The sequence below is a fragment of the Catharus ustulatus genome, chromosome 3, assembly GCF_009819885.2.
Source record: "Catharus ustulatus isolate bCatUst1 chromosome 3, bCatUst1.pri.v2, whole genome shotgun sequence".
NCBI lineage: Eukaryota > Metazoa > Chordata > Aves > Passeriformes > Turdidae > Catharus > Catharus ustulatus.
The window spans coordinates 68,367,578-68,390,896 of record NC_046223.1 but is presented as its reverse complement, the minus strand read 5'-3'; the positions used below and the strand labels follow the sequence as shown (position 1 = coordinate 68,390,896).

Below are 23,319 nucleotides of genomic sequence, written 5' to 3'. Positions count from 1 at the left end.
AGTCATACGTTAACCCAATCATCTGTCAATTAAATGTGTGTTAAAAAAGTATGCAGTAGTGTTTTTGCATAGTAATATGCTTTAGTGTTTAAATAAAGAATGTTAGAATCACAGTTCCAGTAATAGGTCCCTACAGAAAAGAAAGCACATACCAAAAACAAGCCAACAAGTAGGGGGGTACTTGCAAAGGAAAACTAAGGAATCTACCACTTACCAAATACCATGGAGAAAAGACAATTACTCTTGGGATGTAGAAATGGAAAAATTTGCTGACAGAAAGCTACAGAATGGTACACAAAATCATTACAAGTGATATCACATTCCCTGTTTATAGATTATATCACATGCATTTCTGTGTGAAGTAACCATACCAATGTTTTTTGCTGTGGAGCAGACAAACATTGTCTTGAGTTCCTGCAGATGTTGGTCATTTGTGTGCAAAATACCAGGTACGTGGGTGTAGGCTGGGATATGCCAGGGCATGGCTGCTGTGGTGTGACAGATGGCAAGCTTAATGTAAAACTGGTGTTAGTCTTAGCAAGGATAGTAGGTTTCTCAGTGTCTGGCGAGAGTGTCAGGCATCTTTTATCTAGGAAAGACATTAAAAAATTAAAAATTAAAATTATGACTGGACCAATCCAAACTTGCATGGGATTCTACCACCATTCATATGAGAAAGAATAACTACAAAGTATTCTTTCTGCTCTCACAAAGAGAAACAGAAGAAAGTTCCACTTGAAAATACTTTATTTGATTACTTTCATGGACATAAAAATAGTGGTCATCAAAGAAAATCTCTTTTATCTTTTATAAGATACAACTTTAATAAAGAATTTAGGTTCTTCTTGAAGTAGAAGATGGAAATGCAAATTGTAGTTGCTGTGTTGTCAGGGCAATGCATATTGATGAGTTCAAACTTGCCTGTTACAGGTAAGACAGATATGCTAAATAGACATTGCCTTCCTGTAGCAATTAAATGTTATCTGCTTTTTTCTTTCGAGCAGCTTTCAATGTGTAATGTAAAAACAGATAATGAAAGACAAATTTGGGAGGTAGAGAAAGAGTCTGGAGGGAGAAAACAATAGGAAACTACACTGACAGTTACTGAAAAGTAACAAAAGAAAATATCTCACCACTTGATGTACTTTCAAAAATAAAATAAAAATATATTAAATGGACTTCTTGCTAAGACGGAAGAAATTTAGGCATGTGCACAGAGAAGAAGGTACAAGGACCAGAGCTTGCCCTTAGGCCACAACAAATGACCTCATAGTCAAGATCATTTCTCCCAAAGTGAGCAACCCTGCCATTCCTGCCGAAGTCAAGTTCATGCATATTCTTCCAAATGTATTTGCAGCAGTGCATTAGAATGTACATTAGAAAATCTCCATGGGGATCTCTGGGTAGAAATAATCCATCTGGACTGAAATTTGCTTCTTCCCTTTCTGCACCAGCTAAGCCTGGGGCTCTTGCAGGAAACCCTGTCCCTGGGGAAAAGGACATTCTGTACCAGGGCCAAACCAGGCTCCTGCACCAATGCCAAGCCCACACAGATCTCATGAGAACAAACATGCCCAAAGTATTGGCAAGAATAGCCTGAGCATTGGTCAGAGCAGCTGAAGGCAGTCAGGACTGTACCAGCTACCCAAAAGAATGGGTATTTTTTTATTCCAAAGAAGTTAATCTTGTTAAAATATTCATTTGTATATTTACCAGATTTTTATGCAAAACTGGAGTTCAATAAATATTTTGAATATATTCATCATGCTAGTAGTTGTTCTAAACCTCTGCATTTACAATGATAATCTGTATAGGTACCATGAATCCTAATTTTCTACTAAAACCAATGTTTTATTTCTTTCATTATCATCCTACAATGGTTTGTTTAAAATATTAGGAGTTCTAAGTGAAGCCTGGGTCTACTATAATGTAACCAATAATTGTCTCTTGGGTACTTCATTATAAATCACTTTATTAAGCAGAGTTCTTTTCCCTTTTTCTTTGGAAGGACAGAGCTTTTTTAGTTTACATACTTGTGAACAAACTCATAAATCTGTGTCATAACAGGGAGCACTATGAAATTCTTGCTACAACACTGTGGAACATATTTGCTCTTTTTCTGTGCTATAATGTGCACCACCTTTTCCAAAACTTCAGGTCTGACACAACTTTGAAAATAGGCAAAGTTTGGCATTAACAAACAGGGGTAATATTTATCACCATGAGTTTCTGTTGTATCTAACACAAAACCAGTCCTCAGATTCATCCTTTCAAAAATGTGCAAACTGTTGAAGCAATGTTCAAATCCATGAAGCATACTTTACATAAATACACATAGCACAATCTGCAACTCAAATATATGATCTGAAAGAAATTGGTTACACTCACAAAACAACCCAAATCCCCTCTACCTGGATATGGTTGTGCTGCTGAGCTGTAAGCTAAGATTTTCAATGTATGGTTTGCTCTCTTGTGAAGAAAAAGACTTCTGCTTTCTTTATTTGCTAGCCAAATTTCAGTGTATTCCTTTGCTTCAGTGGTCCAGTATATAAATTTCTTATCTGTAGTCAAGCTGCCAATTTTATTACCTGTAGGAAAACATTACATAAATAAGTTTCATAGTCAATCCTGAGCAGATGATTTTACAGGAGCAGGAGGTGCTTGCATTCACAGTGAGTCCATATAGGTATCTTGGACATACAGTATCCTCAAAGACCACCCCTTGAGATTTCTGATACTTTCCAGTGGGTCTCATGAAGCTGAGACACTGTTATTCCAGTTTACAGTGTAGATTTGAAGGTGTTTAATTACCCATGAGAACTGCTAAAGTACATTTCCCACATGAGGAAGTCTGCAATGCTATTTTCAACCACTACTCCCTGTTGTATATTTTCATTGAGATAAACTGCTATAGGTGTAGCTAACACAAAACCCTAACAAAACAATGTGTTAATATTCTAAGTGAAATCTATTGACAAGTAGCACTTGAGGCCATACTATTTCTTTTACATCTTACTAGAATACACACTTGCATCAGTAAACATCTTCACACCACTCTTTCTCCTAGTTTGTATGAACAAGGTACACAATTGAAAACACAAAGCACAAACATTTTGTCCATATTGACTGCAGATGAATCATTTTATAAAACAAAATGCTTAATGAATGCTATTTTCTGAAATTAATGTTGTTTGAAGTAAGAGACAGAAAGAATCACAAGCTACCTAGAAAAATAAAGGACACTCAGACCTTGAATATTTGGTATTTGGATAATTCTCCAACAGTGGCAACCATCCACATCTGAGGCCCATATTTCGTCTCTTCCTCTGATAAAAAGTAGCAGGGGATTTTTGGAGTCAGACAAATCTATACTCATAGGTCTTCCTAGCTCAGCCTCTGTGATATTACAGGTACAGTAGTTCCTCATCTGTTTTCCTGCCAATCCTTGTCCCAGGATGTGGTGCACGGTGCTGTTCAGAATATCATAATAAAACATGCGGCTGCCATTGTCAAGCTCTTCCGTCCAGTACAAGCGGCTGCCAAACAAAATGCATGGTTTTCAGTGAAAAATTTCAACCTAAATGCAATCCTAGTCTGACACAGTAACTGGCTATTCTTGAGAAAATGGTTACTGTGAAAAAAATGTTGTCTGGTGCTCACTTTCATTCACATCACTCATATAGAAGAACCTATCAGTATTTAAGCATAATTTGAAATCTTTACTCAAACACAGACATCTTTTTGAAATTAGATATGTCCAAGCTCAATGAGCAGCTCCAAAGTAGCATTACATCCAAAAATTTCAGAGATTTACATAATTCCAAAACTCATCTACTATAAAAAGTCCTTTTTGGTCTTTAACAGTTCAAATTTTAATGAAAATTTGCTTTAATAGAGTTATTAGTAGCATGAGCCTTACCTTAAGAAAGGATATGACAACAGAGATGATACAGTTGAATTACTTTTGGCCAGCTGCATGTTCAAGACTTTTAGAGATTTTTTCTTGAGCTCAAGATCAATAACAAATATTTGAGTTTCATCCTGTGGTGTTTTCAGGGCAACAAACAGATGTCTTGCAATCCAGTCAACTGTGATGGCTGTGACATTGTGAAGATATGCATCTTTGAAAAACTTAAGAAAAAAAAAAAAAAGGACAGAATTTTCCAACCTGATGTCAAGACATTATGAAAATCAACTTCTTTCATAAAGAAAAACATCTGCTTGGAAATTAGAAGTCAAAAAACAAAGATGTATCATGGATTGGTAATATTTTTTAGACAAATCAGAATCATTGTTTCACAAATATCAATTGTTGTGCACATATTCTTGAAATTAGAATGAAGTAAATTAAATGTGATACAAAATATAAATTTCTTGTGTTTAGTAGTATTAATTTTAAGTTAGACATTGGTAAAATATCAACAAAGCAGATGCCAGTAAAACCATTTATGATTAACAGGACAACTTTAACAATGGCATACTCTGGTCATTTTACTTTTTTAAAAACACAGTTGGCCATAAAATAATGGCAGTAATGGTCATGTAATGATCATTTTCCTAGATTCCCTCAAGTAAAGGAGTGAACAAAGGAATACCTGAAAAATTGAAGCATTCTGTACATTCAGAATAAAAAGAGAATTATCAATGATATAGTACACTCTGTCATCATTAGCAGTGTAACAGATGTCCTTTCCATTGGTCTTTGCTGAAAGCTCCCATATGGTCTGACCACTGTCTATGTCAGTGAGAAACAATTTGCTGGCAGAAATAGTTATTAGAGTTGGGATAGGGAAAAGATCTGGAAAGAAAAGGGCACAGCAGAATTTACAAAAAACCCCCATCCTAGAAAATCACAGTTGTTGTAAGAAAGGCAAGTCCAAGATACAAATAATTGATGGGTCTGAACTTATCACACTTGTTTGTATGCCACAGTAAATAAATAAAGTAATGAGATGCCCTCTTGTCATCATAATCAAGCTACTAAGATATTTTCAGTGGCATTGAATATGCTTACCTAACAAATTTAAACATAGTAAAACAGATTTGCTCATTTACTTGCCTTTAACAGCCAAACTAGAAATAGGCTATGATCTCTAGAGGATGTCTAACTCTCTTAGTTAACTTCGACAGCCCAATTAGAAATATGTTATCATCTCTAGCACTATACAGATTGCAGGTGAAAACCTACTGTTCCATGCTAGCCTGGAGTTGCACAAAAAAAGCTAATTTAGCATAGTTTTGAGGAAAGGCTTGAAATTCCAAAAATTTAATTTAATTATAAGAAATGTGTTAATCTTTCATATCAGAGGATGTCATAATTTCCTCCGTTGTGTCTGCTGCATGCCACATAAAATGTGGCAGCTATTTATCAGATTACCAAATTCTTGTACTGTCCTTGTCACCAGCTATTGCACACAAACAATGAGATGGCGACTAAATCATCCATACCTGATGAATTCCTCTCTGCCATATCAGACAAAGGTCCTGGACCTACAGCGGTAAAGGCCTGCACCTGTGGGACAGGAGATTGATACTCATGTTAAGTAACAGCACAAATTACTGCATTTGAAAGCCTGTAGAGCCAATAGAGACAAAACTCCTGTCTGCTCATCTAGGAACACAAGTGTGTGCTCTGTTTGACTAAAGGCTGTGCTGGTCAGTTCATAGACTACTGTTGGGGGTTGGGGGAGTTTTTTACTCTTTCCCTCAGTAGAGAGAGGATGAATAGCTGTAAATTGCTTTGTCCTTGCAATGAGCCACTCGCGCTGGCCAGTCCGAACTCGGAGGAGAGAACTTCATTTTCTCCGTGGTGCGACCAGGCCCTGCACTCTGGGACTGCTACACCTTCCTGCTTGTGAGAACAGCGCTGAGAACCGGGACGCAAACGGTGAGCGGAGGTTTCTTTTCCTTGACCCATCTCCCACCTGGGACGGCCTTGCTGCGGCCGCCTGCCTGCTCCTGCAGTTCCCGCAACTGAGAAAAAAAAAAGCCACTCCGCCCCCGCTCCACCAGGACCATGTGGCCTGACCGGACAAAAGGACTGAGACTGAGTTTCGTTCTGTTTTGTCACTGATCTGTTCATAGCTGATGTTGTTCTTGTTGGTTTTGTAGATATATCAGTAAAGAACTGTTATTCCAAAACCCATACCTTTTGCCTGAGAATTCCTTAATTTCTAAATTATAGTAAAGTGGGAGGGAAGGGATTTTTTCACTATCCATTTTGGGAAAAACATCTCGCCTTTTACTTTTTCTGGCAATACTGTCCCTTAAACCAGGACAACTACATTCAAGTTGGATCCATGGCTGTGAAGAGAATTTTAAGCAGTGGCCCAGAGATTGACAATTCCTGCTGCATCTACTCAAAGAACTCCACGCAGTCTTTTTGTTTCCTTTCCCAGCCTGGAACAATTCACACTATTTGTTGATCTTGCAATGAACATGGTCTTCTCCCCTGTTGGTATCTGGTCTATTACCTACTCTCATGCTTTTAACTTGTCTTTTAAGTACATATTCTGCCTGTTCCAAAACTTTTATCCCAGTGAAAATACGACTTCTTGACAAGTTTTGAGACTGGAAGTCTCTTTCCATGAAAGCCAAATGAGTCCTTGCATTTCTCAAACTGTGGCTCTGTTCAAAAGGTCTGTCACTCTCCACCAGATCAGCTGAATCTGTGTTCAACTTGCAGGTTTTAGAAGTAGCTTGGGGAAACCTCTAGAAAAGTTTCTTTTGGGCTTCGCCATTTAGTGAATAACATGATACACAGAGAGGTTAAGCCAGGTATCCATGGGTGAGTCAGCAAATCAGCAGTTCTACAAGCAGAAATGACATTATCTTTCCCCAAGCCAATAAAACATCTCCCAGGCAAACACATCAGACTGCACAGATATCATCTACCATTTGGTGCGAGACAAGCTTAGTAAATTTTCATACCTGAAACCTTACTGTGAGGCTGGAAAGCACATCCTTGAGAGAAAACTGCATCTGGATGGGTTTAACATTGCTTTCATTCCACTCCATGGAAGCGCCAGCAGTGCGACTCTGATTCAATAACTGATAGTAAACCTTGAACTGTGTTAATATTCCATTTTCCCTTTCAGGTCTGTCCCACCTGAGCTCCAAAAGCACTCCCCCATCACTTCCCTGTAGGTTATTTTGTAACACATATATTCTAGGGTTCCTAGGGGCTGAAGGAACTGTAATAAAAAAAATAAAAAATAAAAAAAAAATTTAAAAAGATAAATTACAGAGAAAAAAATACTACTGTTAAAACACAAACCCTACCTCATAACTAACTCTACAGAAGATTATTGAAAACTTAATGGCAATTCCGTTCTATTTTTTGTTGATGTGAGGTTATTGATTTTAACTTGCCTAACAAAAAGAAAGAGCTGTATAAACAGGAAAAGAAGTGTCTTGGACTGAGATTGGGACATATCTATTTAGTCAAGTCCCCTATGTACAGTAATTTCACGAATACAAGCCGCACGGACTATAAGCCGCATCTCTGGGTGTTGGCAAACATTTAATTCTTTGTCCATAAATAAGCCGCACCTGAGTATAAGCCGCTCTGTCATTCACAGCGAGGACCCGCGTGCAACAAAGTTGCCAATTAGTAACAGAACCGCGGCATGGCGGGGTTTACCGGCTCAGCTAAGGCTGTGCCAGCTCAGCCCACTCAGGGCTGCTGACGGGGCCAGGTGGCCCCGCTCGGCGGGGCCACTCAGGGCTGGCCGCCGCCTCTGGGCTTGCTCGCCCCGGCCCAGCACTGCCCCGCGGTGGCAGGCGGGGATGGAGCACCCCCGCACCCGCGGCGGGCAGGGACGGAGCTTCCCTCTCCCGCCGCAGCAGCGGAGGGCGGGGGCGGAGCCTGCCTGCTCCTGCCGTGGCAGGCGGGGGCAGGAGCCCCCCGCTTACCCCATGGGCTGCGGGGATGGCAGCACGGAGCCCCCGCCTCCTCTCTGAGCCGTGGGGATGTCAGCACAGAGCCCCCAGCTGACTAGCTCTGAATGCTGCTCACCCATTGCCAGATTTTCACTTGCTGACATTGAACTGCTCCCAGTACCTGCTACACGAGGAACAGGATGTAAAATTTTAATACCTCCTTCAGGGGCTCGAAGGGATACAGATGTCATTGGTGCCTTGCCCCAGTATGTGTACGGAGTGACAGTGAAATCAAAGAGTGCAAAGGGTTCCAGCCAATCCACTTGGTAGGATGGCACTGTCAGGTTATGGGGGCGAAGGCATCCTTCACTCTCCAGAGTCTGCAAATGAAAGTAAACAGAACAAAATGAAGCAAGACTCTTTTCCTACTCAAAAGGCCTTCAGTTTTCCAAATTTCCCTCAACAAACTGGTCAACTAATTCAAAACACAGCTTCTCTTCCTGTGAGTGGTCATTGTTTCACCAGTTCCTGCAGCACTGTAGTGATGCATAGTGATGTGGCAGTAATCTGTCCTTTGAATTTAAAGTAAAGCTTTAAATTTTTTAATTTTTTTTTTTTCTTTTTCAAATGAACTTGCCAAATGCACTGAAGCGGGGATGAAGGCTTGATTTCACATTCAGGCAAAGGCTGTCCCATTGTCATCTCAGAGGACAGTTCTGTCTCTGAGTTACTGTTGAGAGGCTTTTGCACTTATTTTTGATCACTGTGATCTCCTTGCCTGACTCTTCACATCCCAGCCACTAGCTCAGAGCCACTGTTGGCTGTAGTGGTGGAGAAACTGAACAACTTGCACTCTGCAATTTGGCTCTTGGCCAGTTTGTAAATGCTGGAGAAGAAACAAACTCCATTTCTTTTTAAAAATAGATGTATCAGCAAGTAGACACAATAATACATGTAGATAGTAGGGAGGGATTGCATCAATACCCTCACTTGTAGAGCTTTTGATCCCACGCAGTAAAAGACAGTTCCCCATTCCACCTTTGTAGAGGGATTCCAAGTAATGTGGAAACTTGAGGAATTTCCTTTAATTCTAAAGGAAGACTCTGGCACTGAATCCGGAATCACTTTTGGCATAGAAGAAAAATTACCTGTCGATAAACAGAAGAAATAATAATAATAATAATAATAATAATAATAATAATAATAATAATAATAATAATAATAATAATAATAATAATAATAATAATAATCTGAAGAATGTGAGAAATAGGTAGACTATTCAAATGTGACTTAAAACATTAAAGCAAATCCTGTAAACCAACCTTAAGAGAAACAATAAACAACAACAACACATACTCTTTTTATCTATATGTATACCATCAGTTTTTATAATTGCACATCATCCTGACATATTTATCAGGTTATATATATATATTTATATATATATATATCTCAGGTATAACCTGATATTTTTATTAATAAGTCAAATGACTAAAGAATTTCAAGAATGAAGAATTGCAGGCTGAGTGTGAATACCTTTATTGAGGAGATAAAGTAAATAATGTACCTGGCAAAGGTTTAAGTGATGCCTGAACAAGGGTAAAGGCTGCAAACTGTGCTGGTTGTGAGAAGGGAATGCTATGGCTCTGATTGACTTCCTGGACTGTAATGATCTGAAGGCTATTAATCCAGAACAGACGACCACTGTAGTATTCCAGGGCACCCTGAGATATTTCTGAAGTACTCCAAGCTGCAAATTCTGTGATGATGGCATCACCACAACTGTGGAAACATGTATGAAATTAGTAAACTGATAGCACACATGTAGAGGGAACAGAATTATGCAATGTTTGACATGTTGTTAAGTTTCTTATAATTCAAGTTCTTAGTACTTAAAATTCAGATTCTAAATGTAGGAGGTAGGAAATCATATCATTTTTTTTTCTTTAAGCTCTTTAAAGCAGAACACTTTTCAGAATATGAAACATTGCAGAAAGAACAAAATAGCCTTCATTCTCTTTATTTCATTGGAAAAAAATTATAAAATGGTTTAAGATTCTGATGCATAGGTGCAGAAAAATGAGTATTTTGAGAAATCATCCCGCCTTCTCTCAGCAAATCCACTGAAACAGTGAAGTCTGCTTCAGAGCATGAGATTCATTATACTTCACTTTATCAGGAACCCAGATTTATTTGACCCTGCTAGTTTCCTTCCATTATTTATTAAGATCTATTAACATTTTCTTCACTGGGATCACTGGTGGTTTAATCTGCCTTTTCTATTGCATGTCAAAACTCACAGGCATTTTTAGGTCTCAATTCATCTCGGTAAGAGATTAAATATGTTGCACTAGGCATCATTTTGCCATCTCAGATATGTCTTTGAGCTTAGCCACATGCCATCCAAAACCAATTTGGAAAAGCTTTGACACACCATCAGTCCATTAGAATGGATCACTTCTAATCTCTGTATTCTGGCATGCCAGGGACAATGATTTATGGCTGCCAATTGGTTTATAATGGAGCTGCATGCTCCAGCTAAAACTAATCAACATATTTTGATCCTTTAAGTGCTTACTATTAATCATAGCAAGTCTAAAATCAGTCAGAAAATTTATCTGATTCCCCACAAAGCCAGCCTGCAACATTATGGGCACATGTAAATACAGATGCTGCTCAATTAAGTTTAAACAGTTTAATCTGATGCTTGAAAAATTTTAAATAATTGCATTCTCCACATGGAAGGGAACAAAAACATAGTTTCACAAACTACAGTAATTTCACGGCTATAAGGCGCACCCTTTTGACTAAAATGTTCCCCCGAACCCAGAAGTGCATCTTATAGTCCCGTGCACCTTATCTGATGGACAAAATTCAGAAATTTGCCTACCCGGAAGTGAGAGCTGTGAGCCGTGGAGGGAGCCGGCAGGGCCGCAGCTGCCAGGTGGAGGCGGGGTGGAGCAACAACGGGTATGCCCCAGCCTCATGGAGGCGGGACAGCCCCTCCAGAGGCATGCCCCGGCCCCGTGCAGGCGGGACGGCCCCCCCACAGGCACGCCCTGGCCCTGTGGAGGCGGGACGGAGGGGCGGCGGCCATAGCCCGGCCCCGCTGGGTACAGGTGGGCCTGGGGGCCCGCAGCACCACCCCTGCCGGGTACAGGCAGGTCTGGGGGCCCATGGCTGCCGGGTTGAGGCGGGGCCTCATCCAGAAACTGTGCAGGGGGAGCTGGGGGCGGAGCCTCGCTGCAAAAAAAAGTGTGCCTTATAGTCCCGTGCGCCTTATATGATCTACAAAGTTGTGGATTTTGCCAACTCCCGGGGGGTGCGCCTTATAGTCCGGTGCGCCTTATGGTCAGGAAATTACTGTACTATGCACTATACACTTTGCACTTAGAGAGCAAACCACCATTTTTCTCAAGGTTTTAGTATATAATCAAGCTAACCCATAAAAAATTTTTGTTATATTTTGTATTATTAAACTTTGCCTTTCTGGAGTTATGCAACCATTTCATGTTCAGGATGATCAAGAGGAAAGTCTGCTGAGTACTGTTTGTTCAGGTGAGAAAGTTGTGTCACTTCAAGTGCTCAGATTCATGAAAGATGAGCAAGTTACAGAGCTCCAGGCACTTGGAAACTGTTGAATGTTGTAAATGCCAAGACAAAATAGACAATAAGCAGCAATTATTTCCTAAAGCTAAGTCTAAAAATTGATGAACATGACCTCAGTTCAGCTGAAGTTCCATATTGTATTTCTCTCACTGCAAAACTATGTTACCAACCATCACAACATGCAGTATACCATGAGCTAGTCATGATCATTAGCTCTTCTTTTGGTCTATTGTTAAATTAGTAAATAGTGTGCCCAGCACTGGACGACATTTTTTTTTCTTAAGGAGTATGACAAAAGCTAGAAAATACAGACTTTCTTACCTCTGCTACACATTTACTTACCCTTCTTTGCAGAGAGAAGCTCTGTATAGGTTTAGGTATAGACTATCTTGCACAAGCCAGTAAAGAAAACCATAGGTGAGATCCAAAGTTACACCAACCACCTAAGAAAAAACGGTCCAAATAGCAATTTGAACACATCTTCATTCTGAGGTAAGAGCCCTTAAGCATAACAGTTGTCTAGACAACATCATGAGTAGCTCTTTATGGGCAGAAACAGCATTACTACCATGAATGTTTATTCTAACACAAAAAGAGCTAGCATTAGAAAATAATCAGGGCCTTAGTGGACACCTATTTATAGCAGATGATGATTTCCTAGATAACATTCTTTTAACACCTGTCACAGTGTTCATCCCTGGAGTATCTGAGTACCTCACAATGATGGCAATAGCATATCAAGAGCTTAGTGAAACTAACTATCAAAATCTCCAGAATACCTCTGGTATTTAATCGTTCTTTGTCTGAAACAAGTGGTTGATATCCAGTCTGAAAGTCAAAATGACCTTTTGAAAAAAGTATTCCAGGTCTTTTGCCTTTGTTTTCCAGCTTTGATTTTATACATAAACAGTTAAAATGTTGCATTACTTATGGAAAACAGATGAAAAATTTTAATTCATTTATTTGATTAAGCGGGAAATTTGAATATTTAAATTTTCGTAAATAATTTATTATTAAATAAGGGAGGAAGGAAATTAAACAATCTTCCAGTTCATTTCTTCAATGGTTCTTCTTGCTTTAAGGGAGGTGAAAGATTTGTTGCTTCTTTTTAATAGGATCTAATATTCAAAATAGAGTTTCTTGTTTCTGCAGCAAACAACAGATTCAATACCATATGCAACAGTAATAAAAATCAGACATTTAATAATCTGTTCTGTGAATAAAAAAGAATTTGCTTCCATAAGTTAGTCTGCTAAATGTTATCAAGTTTAATCTATTTTGTATCATTAACACAGCTTACAAGTTGTTTGGGGCCTCTCTGAACATGTTTTCCAGCAGCTCTCAAACTTCTCATGCAAACACTAGTCATGATTATTCTTTTATAAGCTTAAATTTCCATTATGTATGTAAGTGGAACAGCCTTTTTTTCTCCTAACTCTTCATTAATAAGCTGCAGAAGATGATGACAGGAAAGCAAATGCTATATCACTTAGTTGTCTGTTGCTCCTTATGTAATCGCATTCTTGACATATTTCTGTTGACATTGTATGTCAGAAAATCAAGGTTTGAATGATTGCTCCTGTAGGTTGTCCTGTTAAAAATATCTCACAGCGTGTATCTGCCCAAGTGTATATTTAGTGAGTCGTGCTATATTTTATCCCATTTACCTATTCTCCCTCCCATGTTCAACACCAAAAGACATCTTCCTAAATTTATGTTGCTTTTTTGAACATTTGGGTCCTTCTTCCTTGTCCCATTTTTTTTCTGCAGCTATTATGTTTTCCTATAGATGTGTCCATCTTCTTTATCCTGATCCCTGTATCACCATTATTAAAAGGCAAATAAATAAACATTTGTACGTTTCATTTGCAGGAGTTAGGCAGTAGTTTAACACCTCCTTTCTGTTACAATTCAAAAACAGGTAAACATTTCCCAGTCCATGAGAGGCATTAGTCTCTCGGCACAACATGTATTTGCAATGGTGCAATGTAACTGAACATCATGAGATGCAGGAAAAACTTAGCTATTTGGAATACTCTTTGACTACAAATATTGAAACCACACATAAAGGGTCTTGGCCCCACTTCCACGTAATGCACTTTGCTGCTCCCCTATAAATTACAGTAATTTCATGATTATAAGGTGCACCATTTTGACTAAAATTTTGCTCCTAACCCAGAAGTGCGGCTTACATTCAGGAGTGGCCAATATACGAATTAATTTCAGAAATTTCCCAACCCAGAAGTCCAAGCCCGCAGCAACCCTGAGCTGAGTTGGAGCCCACCTGGCCCCGGGCGGCGGGGCAGCGGCGGTGCAGCAGCAGCGCTGCCCGGGCCTGGGAAGTGTGGTGGCGGTAGCAGCCAGGCACGCTGCACCCCCGCTTCCCAGCGGCCGGGGAGCCCGCATCCCCGCTTCCCGGTAGCAGCGGCGGGGGACGCTGCTCTCCCTCTTCCTGGAAGCATCTGCTGGGTACGCTGCTCTCCCGCTTCCCAGTGGCAGCAGCGAGTGGGGCCGGGGCCACTCCCTGGCAGCCACCCCGAGCAGGGCCGAGCCAGTAAACCCCGTGATCATGCGATTCTGTTACTAACTGGCAACTTTTAGAAAGTTGCACACAGATCCTCGCTGTGAACAAAAGTGCAGCTTACAATCCGGTGCGCCTTATACATGGACAAAGAACGAAATGTTGCCGATACCCGGAGTTGCGGCATATAATCAGGTGCGGCTTGCAATCGTGAAATTACTGTAGTTTTGTTCTAGTCATATTGTAGAGTGTAAACAACTTACTAAGTGCTTTGGAAATTCTATGCCAGAAACTAAGATGGAATAAATCAGAGTAGCTCTGCTAAATTTAATCGAGCTCTGCCGATACACACACCAGCTGAGTTAAACAACATATCAGAAAATAATTGCCATAAAAGGATCTAGCTCCTGCCAAAGAAATTAGACTTTCAAAACTCTGCCTTTGTATTCGTTTAGAAAACCTGCCATTTTCACAATAGTCTCTTCTATTCCTATTCCTAGTATTTAGATTCCAAGCTAAAAAGAGGTACAGCTACAAACTGCTGAAGATCCAGCAGAACAGCAATTCTTTATTAGAAAAACAGATGGTGAGTACCAGTAAGAACCACTTATGTGAACATGCTTTAACTGTTGGATAACAGCAATTAACTGTTAGGTCTGTGTTTTAATACTGAGCTAAGTCATGCTCTTTTCAGGTAAAGGACTTCATTGTGCAAGGAAGATACATATTAGTACCTCTGCAAACCTATATTTGCCTCTTGATGCTGAGGCAATAACAACCAACTCAATTCCACCATTAAAAAATGTTGTGCTGTCCTTTTTTTCTGATAGTTTTATTCTGAATTTTATTTTGATAAAGAAACACCTGTCAGCTATAACTGGTCACTTCTCAATCTAGACGTTTTAACTTGGCTTTTTGCCTGTGTGCATCACAGCAGGAGGCTGAGTTCAGGAAGTCGGTGCATAGATTAGGGCAGCAGGGAAGCAGGAGAGGAGATGTTTGTTTGTAGGAGGTGTGAATAAGTGAATGGTTGAAGGCTGGTATCACTGACATAGAGAAAGGTGCAGAAAAAAAAATGACAGGACCAGACAAGCAGTCTTAGTGCTGCCAAGGTTCTTGAAAGCAAGAACAAGAAATTTGAGGTTAGCATGAGGCGATCCAGAGAAGCAAGTAGTGAATCAAAAGAGAAGGGCAAGGAAGTTGAGCTTTGGCACTTAGAATAAACAGGAACTTGTCTGTCCTTTGCCACAGATGATCCAGAAGAATGTGCTAAGTCCAAGTGTGCCTCTGAACTTGGATAACAAATATCTTTCCATGGAGACAGTCCACACCAGCCAGCTTCCACATAGAGGTAGGGAGGCTGGTACTGGAAGATTGGTCCTTTGCAGCACAGACTTTTGTCTCACGTACAAAAGTTTTACAGTTCTTCAGTATGCAGGATTACAAGTATAGTAGGTGGCACACCAGAGCCTGCCTTCCTTCTTCCCAAGCCCTCATGAAACTAAAAGACCTATGAGATTAGCTGGCCTTTTGGAATATTAATTCCCTTTCATGCACTGAACTAGGCTGGGCTTTTTTTTATAATCAGAGAAACACTGAATTCTTGGTGGAAGGGAGGGAGGAAGGCAGGCCTATGCTAAGACCCTGACAGGTCTTTTCATGGGAAATATACTCGGAGTACTTCCATTATGTAGGCAACACCAAATTCCACCTACTCAGAATGAGGTCAAATCTCACATGGTGGTAGAGGCAGGATGGATTTGGAGAATACCACAAGGATCTATGAAGAGCCAGCAGTGAACCAAGTTTTTAAGAGACTTGGTAGGACACCAGAGAGGGGTGAATGTAGAAGAAGGTCAGCAGAGATCTGGAGGTTGTCTGTGCAGGCCTCAGTGATTCTGTGTCAATGGCAGGTGTGGCACCCTCACCAGCACTGTGGTGGCAGCAGCAGCAGCAATCTGCGCCAGGCTGCAGCAGGGGCAGATGCCATTCCCCCCTCTCATGACCAAAGGTAAAACCCATTTCTCTGACAGCACCTCTGCAACCTGAAATGCAACCCTACTATCCCTGGCGAGTGCTGAACCTCAAAACTAGCCCTGGAATCTGGGGAGCATCACAAAAGAAGCAGGATGCTATGAAGCTCTGGTTCCATATTTTGATGTGAAATTCAGAAGTGACCATTAGACTTAAATCATCTGGAAAAAAAGAAGAACCTTTCACATGTGGAAGGAGCAGCATTACAACCATAATTTTGACAGCTATGTATATTGTCTATATTCAAGAAATCTAAATATTAAAACACAAACCACCCCTCCACCCCATCTCTCACAAAAAGAAAGAAAAGTGAAAAATCAGCTACCTGTTTCCCAGAAAACTGTAGTTGCTCTTGTAACACGAAATACTCCTCTCCATTCAGTCTTGTGCTCTCCACTGAATACATTGTGGCCCAGTACAAATAGCCATTTACTGAATCCACAACTAGATCCTTCACTGGGAACACAACATGAGTTACAACATCTATATGGCCTCCCCTCAGCGATTTTCTGTAGATCTAGGGACAAAATAATTGACTTTAGCATCACATCTAAATCACCAGCTATGATCAGCTGAGTGTACATTAGTGACTTTTCCACAGCTGTTTATCAAAAGACTGTGCAAGCCTTCAGCTTTCAAAGCCTAAACCTTTAGCATTCAAAGTAAAAGGATGAAGAATAATGCAAAATTATTAGTTCATTTTTGCCAGCAAGTAACAAAAGAAAGAAGCTGAAATAGCTTTTTCGCTTTGCTTTCCCAGTTTTGGCAGCCTTCTGTCTGACAGAATTTCTCACCCACTTCATATTCACTATTCACAAGTGTAAATGAGGGTGCAAGGCAGTGTGAAATCTGGCCTCCTAGCTCCAGTTTTTAAAACAGCTTCTGACATTGCACTTAGAAGAAATGAAAGGCATAATATGACAGCACTGCATAAATTAGCACTACAATTTTGAAGTCAGATATCTTTTAAATAATTCACATGTCAGTGTTCCTGATATGAGAGTGTACAAAGTGCAATTGTAATTATTTCTTAACTGCAGTGATCTGCAAAATGTCACAGAGCAGAGGTCAATCTTGAAAATCTCTATGTAAACAAATACTGCCAAATTTGATTAAAATAAAGTCCATCTACTTCTTGGCTGAGATCAACAGGGCAACCTCCATTTTCACTATAGTCATTTTTTTTTTTACAATGCTGAAACTAACAAAACTGTTGATAGCATGTTTGATTTGCCTGTTTTACACCTGATGAGTTCAGTATCCTGCATTAGTGAATGTTAGTGAATATTTTACCCAAAACTTTTGTGTAACTGTGGAAAATCACTTGAGGAAAGAAAGGCCTTCTTGTTCTACTCTATAATAGCAAAGGTCCAAATGTATCTCAGGTTGCAAGAAGTAGGGATCATTTTCCCAAATACTGTCTTAAAGTCTTTACTGTTGACTTGAGGGATCCTTCTCTTTTAAGCAATGCAGTTATACCTACCGTGTTTGCTTTGCCAGCCCAATACAAGCATTGACCCAACCAATCAAAGGCCAACATCCTTGCATTTCTGACGTCAGATACATAAGTGCTCTCAGTGGTACCCGTTCCTTTGTTCAATGTCCAGGTCTGAACTTCCCCCATGGAATTAATCCAATAAAGAGTGTTATTATACCAATCGAGGTCTAGAAGAAAAGAGGAAGATGTTAAGCGTTACACAAACATGTAAATTAAAAAATAAACCATTGTTTTAAAGAATGAAAAGCAGTCAGGCATTTCGGTTTTATGAAAATCAATACAAATGCACAGTTAGGTGCCGCTAATGTGAAGGTTGATGCTTCTTTAGAGGAAATTATGTACATGTATTGCACATATATAGCCCTGATTACTATAAATGTAGGACATATATTGGGATGCTGGAGACTGAACTATTTAGTTCAGAGGGTTGATTTTAGCTCTGCTGTAACTATGGTGCTGTGGTGATGTCAGAAGGGTTTCACAAGGGATTAATTTGACTCAGAAGAAAGGGAAAGAACCCAAAGGATTGGCTCAGTGAAGCTGTTGTACTGCACTGCAGGACATTCAAGTCTGGAGAACTCTTGTCTCTCAGTGCTGCTGGTGAAATTTATGGAGAGCTAACAAATGCCAAAAAACCTGTAACAGCAGCATGAAATTTGTTTAGTAGGTACCTGAAACATTTCTTATATGAGGATAGAGGAGTTCTCCTGGCCTGTAGCTATCCAATCGCTGCTTCCAGAGACCTTCAGACCCCACAGCCAATACATATGGTTCTTCTTCAGCTGCAAAGAAAGAAAAATGTGGTTGTGCACACCAACAAGCAATTTATGTATAGTATTTGCATTTCAATAGCAGCGGTGCCTGTTTCTGGAAAGTTATAGAAAAAAAATTACACCTTTAAAACTGCCCCTGCCCTAAGGAATAAAGGACAAAGAAGAAATGCATGAAAATAATTTGAGGAACTCAGAGGTTCAGGGCAGGTTCAGATCCAGAACAATAAGGCAATTTGGAATCCTATTAGATGCTGAAAAAACATTGTGGGTTTGGACCTGTGCTTACCAAAGTCAGGTGAAAGTCACCCCTAAGACAGCCCACCAGCTTCAACTGGAAGAACTGGAAGCTATTTTCCCCACAGATACAGGTTAATTTGGGTGAAATAGGTTTCAAAACACATTCCAAAGACATCTCAGACATTTTTGTACGCATCCATTTCCCCTGTTTATCTATGTTCAAACTAAGGATTTTCATATTTGGTGAGTTGTACTTTTCCACAAATTATCATTAACCCTCAGAGCACTTCACAAACTACTTAATCATAGAAAGTTCTTTACAGAACAATGGAAAGAGATAATACCTCTTTTACCATATCAAATAATGTTTTTGATAGAGTATTTGCATTAGAAATATTTAGATAAGTACCAGTATTAATGCATAAATAATATTTAATATCATTATTCTAGTTTGAGAATTTTATTACTTTAACTAAAAGCAAATTTACTTACCCTGTATTCTTCAATATTTCTAAGAAAAACCTTTTTGTGCCCCTTATTTTGCAGCCTTTGCCCAAAGCGTGTGCCTTACTAGGTGGAAAGATTTATACACACTTTGTTCTTCATTTTTCCTGTGTGACAAAGCAATTCTCACCTTCTTCTAAAGTTGTACCTCTAAATGACTCTGACCATGGCCCTGCACCAGCAGGAGACACAGCTCTGACTGACACCTCATACACTGTGAAGCTGGCCAGCCCCTTCACTGTAAGCCTCGTGTCACTAATATTTGAGACAGCCCATTCCTCCTCAGATGGGAGCTGGGGTGACACTTTCACATCGTAGGTCCAGTTCTGCCAAGCAGATAAACCTGTGCAAAGCAAATAATCATGTTATTACAGAGTAAATGGTTGTAACCGGTGATGCACATCCTTTGAGAAAGAGGTATATTGGAGACTCCTTTAAAAAATGCCAGAATCAATGGAATTAGGAATTAAAAATTTATACCTTTCCCCTCTGGCCTCATGCTTCAATCCCCCATGAAGAATAAAATTAGAACAAAACTTTTCCATGGTCAGGTAATTTTCTGCTATTCAAAGACATGTGTACAGAGGGTAGAAACCATAGCAAAGTCACTGATCAAAGTCATTACATCTCTGCCATGCATTTTCTGTGTGATATCAGTACCCAGCGTTACTGTTAGTCCATAACATACTTAAGATCAAGCTTTGCCTAAAACCCTCGTAGGGGACATATGAGTTGTCAACACAAACTTCTGTTAATTTAGACAGAAAATTTAGCTATTTTACTGGTAAATTATGGGCTAAATTTTTCAAATTGCAATTCCATAACTTCCATCAGGATCTGCTACTGAAGTCACTGAAGTCCAAATCAAGAGAAAGGAAACCAGAAAGTTTCCTCTCTGGAAAGAAAAGAAGTGGACCTCCAGGGATAGTCAGCTGAACTTACTGGTTCCAATGGTGTGTTGAGGTGGTCGCCAGCTGATCACAGCTTGGTCCACTCCAAACAGAGCCGTGACAAGACGAGGAGCAGTTGGTAAAGGAAAAGGCTGAGTTGATGGCCCATAGAAAACCAAGTTGCCAATGCCAAAGGCAAAGTACTCTGGGTATGCCAAATTGCAGTCCACAATGCGCTCATTGAAGCTAGAACTTCCGTCTGGAGAGACCTCCTCGTGGAAAACTGCTGAACCATCTGTGACTGTAAATGTGTTATCCTCATAAACAAAGCTCTCCATGTCATTAAGTGGCACCTGTGATCGCAGCGTATGAAACTCTGAACCATCAAGAAAACCTGACACCAAGGTCTGTTCTGTTTTGTTGAAGAAAATGAGTCTCTTAGATTGGAAGTTGATGGTGAAGGTTCTCAGAGCATGGGATCTCACCACTGGTGAAGCTGCAGAGGCAGTGCCAGGAAAGAGTGGAAGGTTTGCTCTGTATATGCCATCCTCCAGGAGACAGAAAATATAACTGTCCATAGAGTAAAATAAACCCAAATAACTACAGTGCATGAAATCTGTAGATGAGCCACAAATACTTTAGCAGCTAAGACATGTGTCTGTCTTTATGCACAATAGAAAAATGCTTTTGGCTCTATTAGTATATATATGCTGGGGAAGTAGACACATCAGTTTTTACCTAGTGGGAATTTGTATAGCAGATTATTGGAGAATATTCTTCTACAATACCTTAAATGTTAAGCATGAACATTTTAAATTCATAGAGCTTAATATTCACAAAAGCATGAAATTTCTGAAACTCTGATTTCTGTATTGGAAAAGCTTTATCACTTCTGCTAATGCAGGAAACAATACTGCATGACACCTCTCTTATTCCAATTGTTTTGTAGTTCGTTATTTGTTGCCAATTGCACTTTTGTTTTGTTAACTTAAGTGCTTGAAACAGGAACCTAGATAAGTAATGAAGTGAAGAAAATTAGAGAGGAGCTTTATAGTACCTTTGGGACCAAGTGCTCAAAGGAGTTCACTTACCCATTATAGGGATCAGCTATAACCTTCCTAGGGGATGTCATGTAAAGGGGAGTGATGTCTTCAGCAGCCGTGCAGTTCTCTAAATGGCAGACATGTATCTGGGGAATGAGAAGAAAAACAGGTGATGCATGCATAGGGTGTTTACTAATGAGCAGACAAGCTGACCCGAGATTCCTTCAAGGGTCTGAGAGAGAGAAGCATCTCTCTCACAGTCCTAGGTCCTTCTGTGCTCTTGAGTGTTCAGTCAGCCAAGTAAAACCCTTGCACACAAAGCCATGACAACTTACCCTGAAGCTGTCAGTCACACCTCTAAGTTGGAGGGAAAATGGTGTATCCAACTGCCTATACTCAATTTGGAGGAAAACTGTACTTTGAAAATGGTCTGACAGGGAAGGGAAGTGCTGCTCTGATCCTGGAAGCAATACCTTGGAATTCAGAAATCTCTGTTCATCTACAGCTCATTTGTATCTTTTCATCACTACTGCTTTTCCTGCTGCCTATTCCCCATGCAGTAAACAAAAAATCAGACAGGACAAGAGGATTAAAAAAAAAATAATCCCCCGCCAACCATTATGGGCAAATTTCTAGTCCTTTGTACATTAGAGGATTACATGGGCACATGCAAAATCTAACCATTATTGTCAGAATAATGTAATTAGTAGACTGATGTTTTATGAGTAGGAAATCCAGTGCAGGTTTGCCATTTCCATTTCTACAAACTGAAGCAGCTGTAATCTGAGCTCTTGCCATTATATGAAACATTTAACATATTTTGTCAATTGCAAAACACAGTAAAATCACTATCTGGTTATGTGACCACCTTCCTGAGGCAGAGTAGGAAATGAACAGAGGAGATGGGTAACCAAGAGAAACAGTGTGCCTGTACTGGGTGTGAGGAGGGTGTGGAGTCAGTCTCAAAAACAAATTAAAACCAAAACAGTTATGTCCTATGGAGAAAAATAAGGCGAGGAGTCAGAGTTCCATGTAGGGTGTTTACTTTAAATATGACTTGATAGTCAAGACTTTCTTCTTTTTTTAAATTACTGAATATGTATATGTTAATGTTATATTAAAATATATTTTTGTAATTCTATTTTGTGCATACATATCTATACATAAATCATATTTTCTTATGTTGAATTAATCACGTAATGGTTCAAATTAAACAAGTAATTAATTAAGCACTAGAGTATTACCTTTTCATTCATGACAAAGAATATCCTCTGGTAAAGCCAGTCTACTGAGATGGACACAATATTCCCCCAGCCAGTATAAAAGAGCATTAGGTCAGATACATCAGACATATTTGCAGCTCCTTTCACCCAGATAGAATTCCCTTCAGAAAAATAGATGACTTGCTGATAAATATTCACAGAAATTCCTAAAAATAGAAAGATATTTGCACACAGATAATATAAGAAAGGTTTTAATTTTTCAGTTAATTTTTCTACTTGCCTTAAAAATATGAATTTTTCAGTCTGCAACCCATCATCATCATCATCAGAAAAAGTTAATTTTCTTTCTCCTCACTTCCAGTCTTCTTTCAGATAATAAGAAAACATTCCCATTTACTATGTAAGTGACATTATTACATAGAATTGCCCTTCAGAAAGGTAATCAGACAAAGAGAGGATATGTAATATGCAAACTGACACTGATTGCCCCTCTACAGGTCAAACAGATGCAACTGACATCTCCTCACAAAGCACCATTCATCCAGAATTCAAGCTTGAGATTATCTGTGCCACCTCCGCACTATTAAAAGCTGTTTAGTCAGGGGCAACATTCTTTCTCTGGAGCCTTTGTGACTCTGTGAAATTTGGTAGATAAACTCAGATTTCCACACTGTCACCAAGGACTAGTGTAGATAAGAAACATTGGAGTGGTGAGTAATTTGAGATAACGTGGTTATCTGGTGACTTGGCTACTGAATGCCTCATCAGTATGTTAACACTAGCACTAGCTTTTAACACTTGGCATTATTTTATTCAGAAGTTTGAACCCCTTCATTTCCCCATGCTCATGTTGAGAAAAAGTGGATATTAATTGCAGGGAAACATAGATTCATCTTACCTCACTTTAGATACTTACAATGTAAAAAATTACCCAGCTGCCTAGATACAGTAAAGAAACTGTTGCACTGGGGAGGATGATTTATCTCTTCCTAATGCCTGTCACTTCAAATATGTCAAATCATGTCCTGAAAGCTCCTATTTCTCCTGACTGAGTATAAAGGGACTATGTGAAGTGCATTCTGTCCTTGGTGTAAAGAGGTCTTAGT

General features: G+C 39.6%; 1 protein-coding gene across 1 annotated transcript in view; it reads right to left on the bottom strand.

The window, feature by feature from the left end:
* The window catches only part of ROS1 (ROS proto-oncogene 1, receptor tyrosine kinase), a 69,678-nt gene that overhangs the window by 33,590 nt on the left and 12,769 nt on the right, over positions 1–23,319 (bottom strand). The window contains 18 exon segments of the mRNA XM_033055545.1: positions 372–589; positions 2,412–2,588; positions 3,250–3,536; positions 3,920–4,131; positions 4,596–4,798; positions 5,449–5,512; positions 6,931–7,193; positions 8,099–8,261; positions 8,872–9,029; positions 9,449–9,663; positions 11,833–11,933; positions 16,371–16,562; positions 17,529–17,710; positions 18,215–18,325; positions 19,188–19,400; positions 20,000–20,517; positions 21,039–21,136; positions 22,235–22,419. Coding sequence (XP_032911436.1) covers positions 372–589; positions 2,412–2,588; positions 3,250–3,536; positions 3,920–4,131; positions 4,596–4,798; positions 5,449–5,512; positions 6,931–7,193; positions 8,099–8,261; positions 8,872–9,029; positions 9,449–9,663; positions 11,833–11,933; positions 16,371–16,562; positions 17,529–17,710; positions 18,215–18,325; positions 19,188–19,400; positions 20,000–20,517; positions 21,039–21,136; positions 22,235–22,419 — 3,560 coding nt within the window.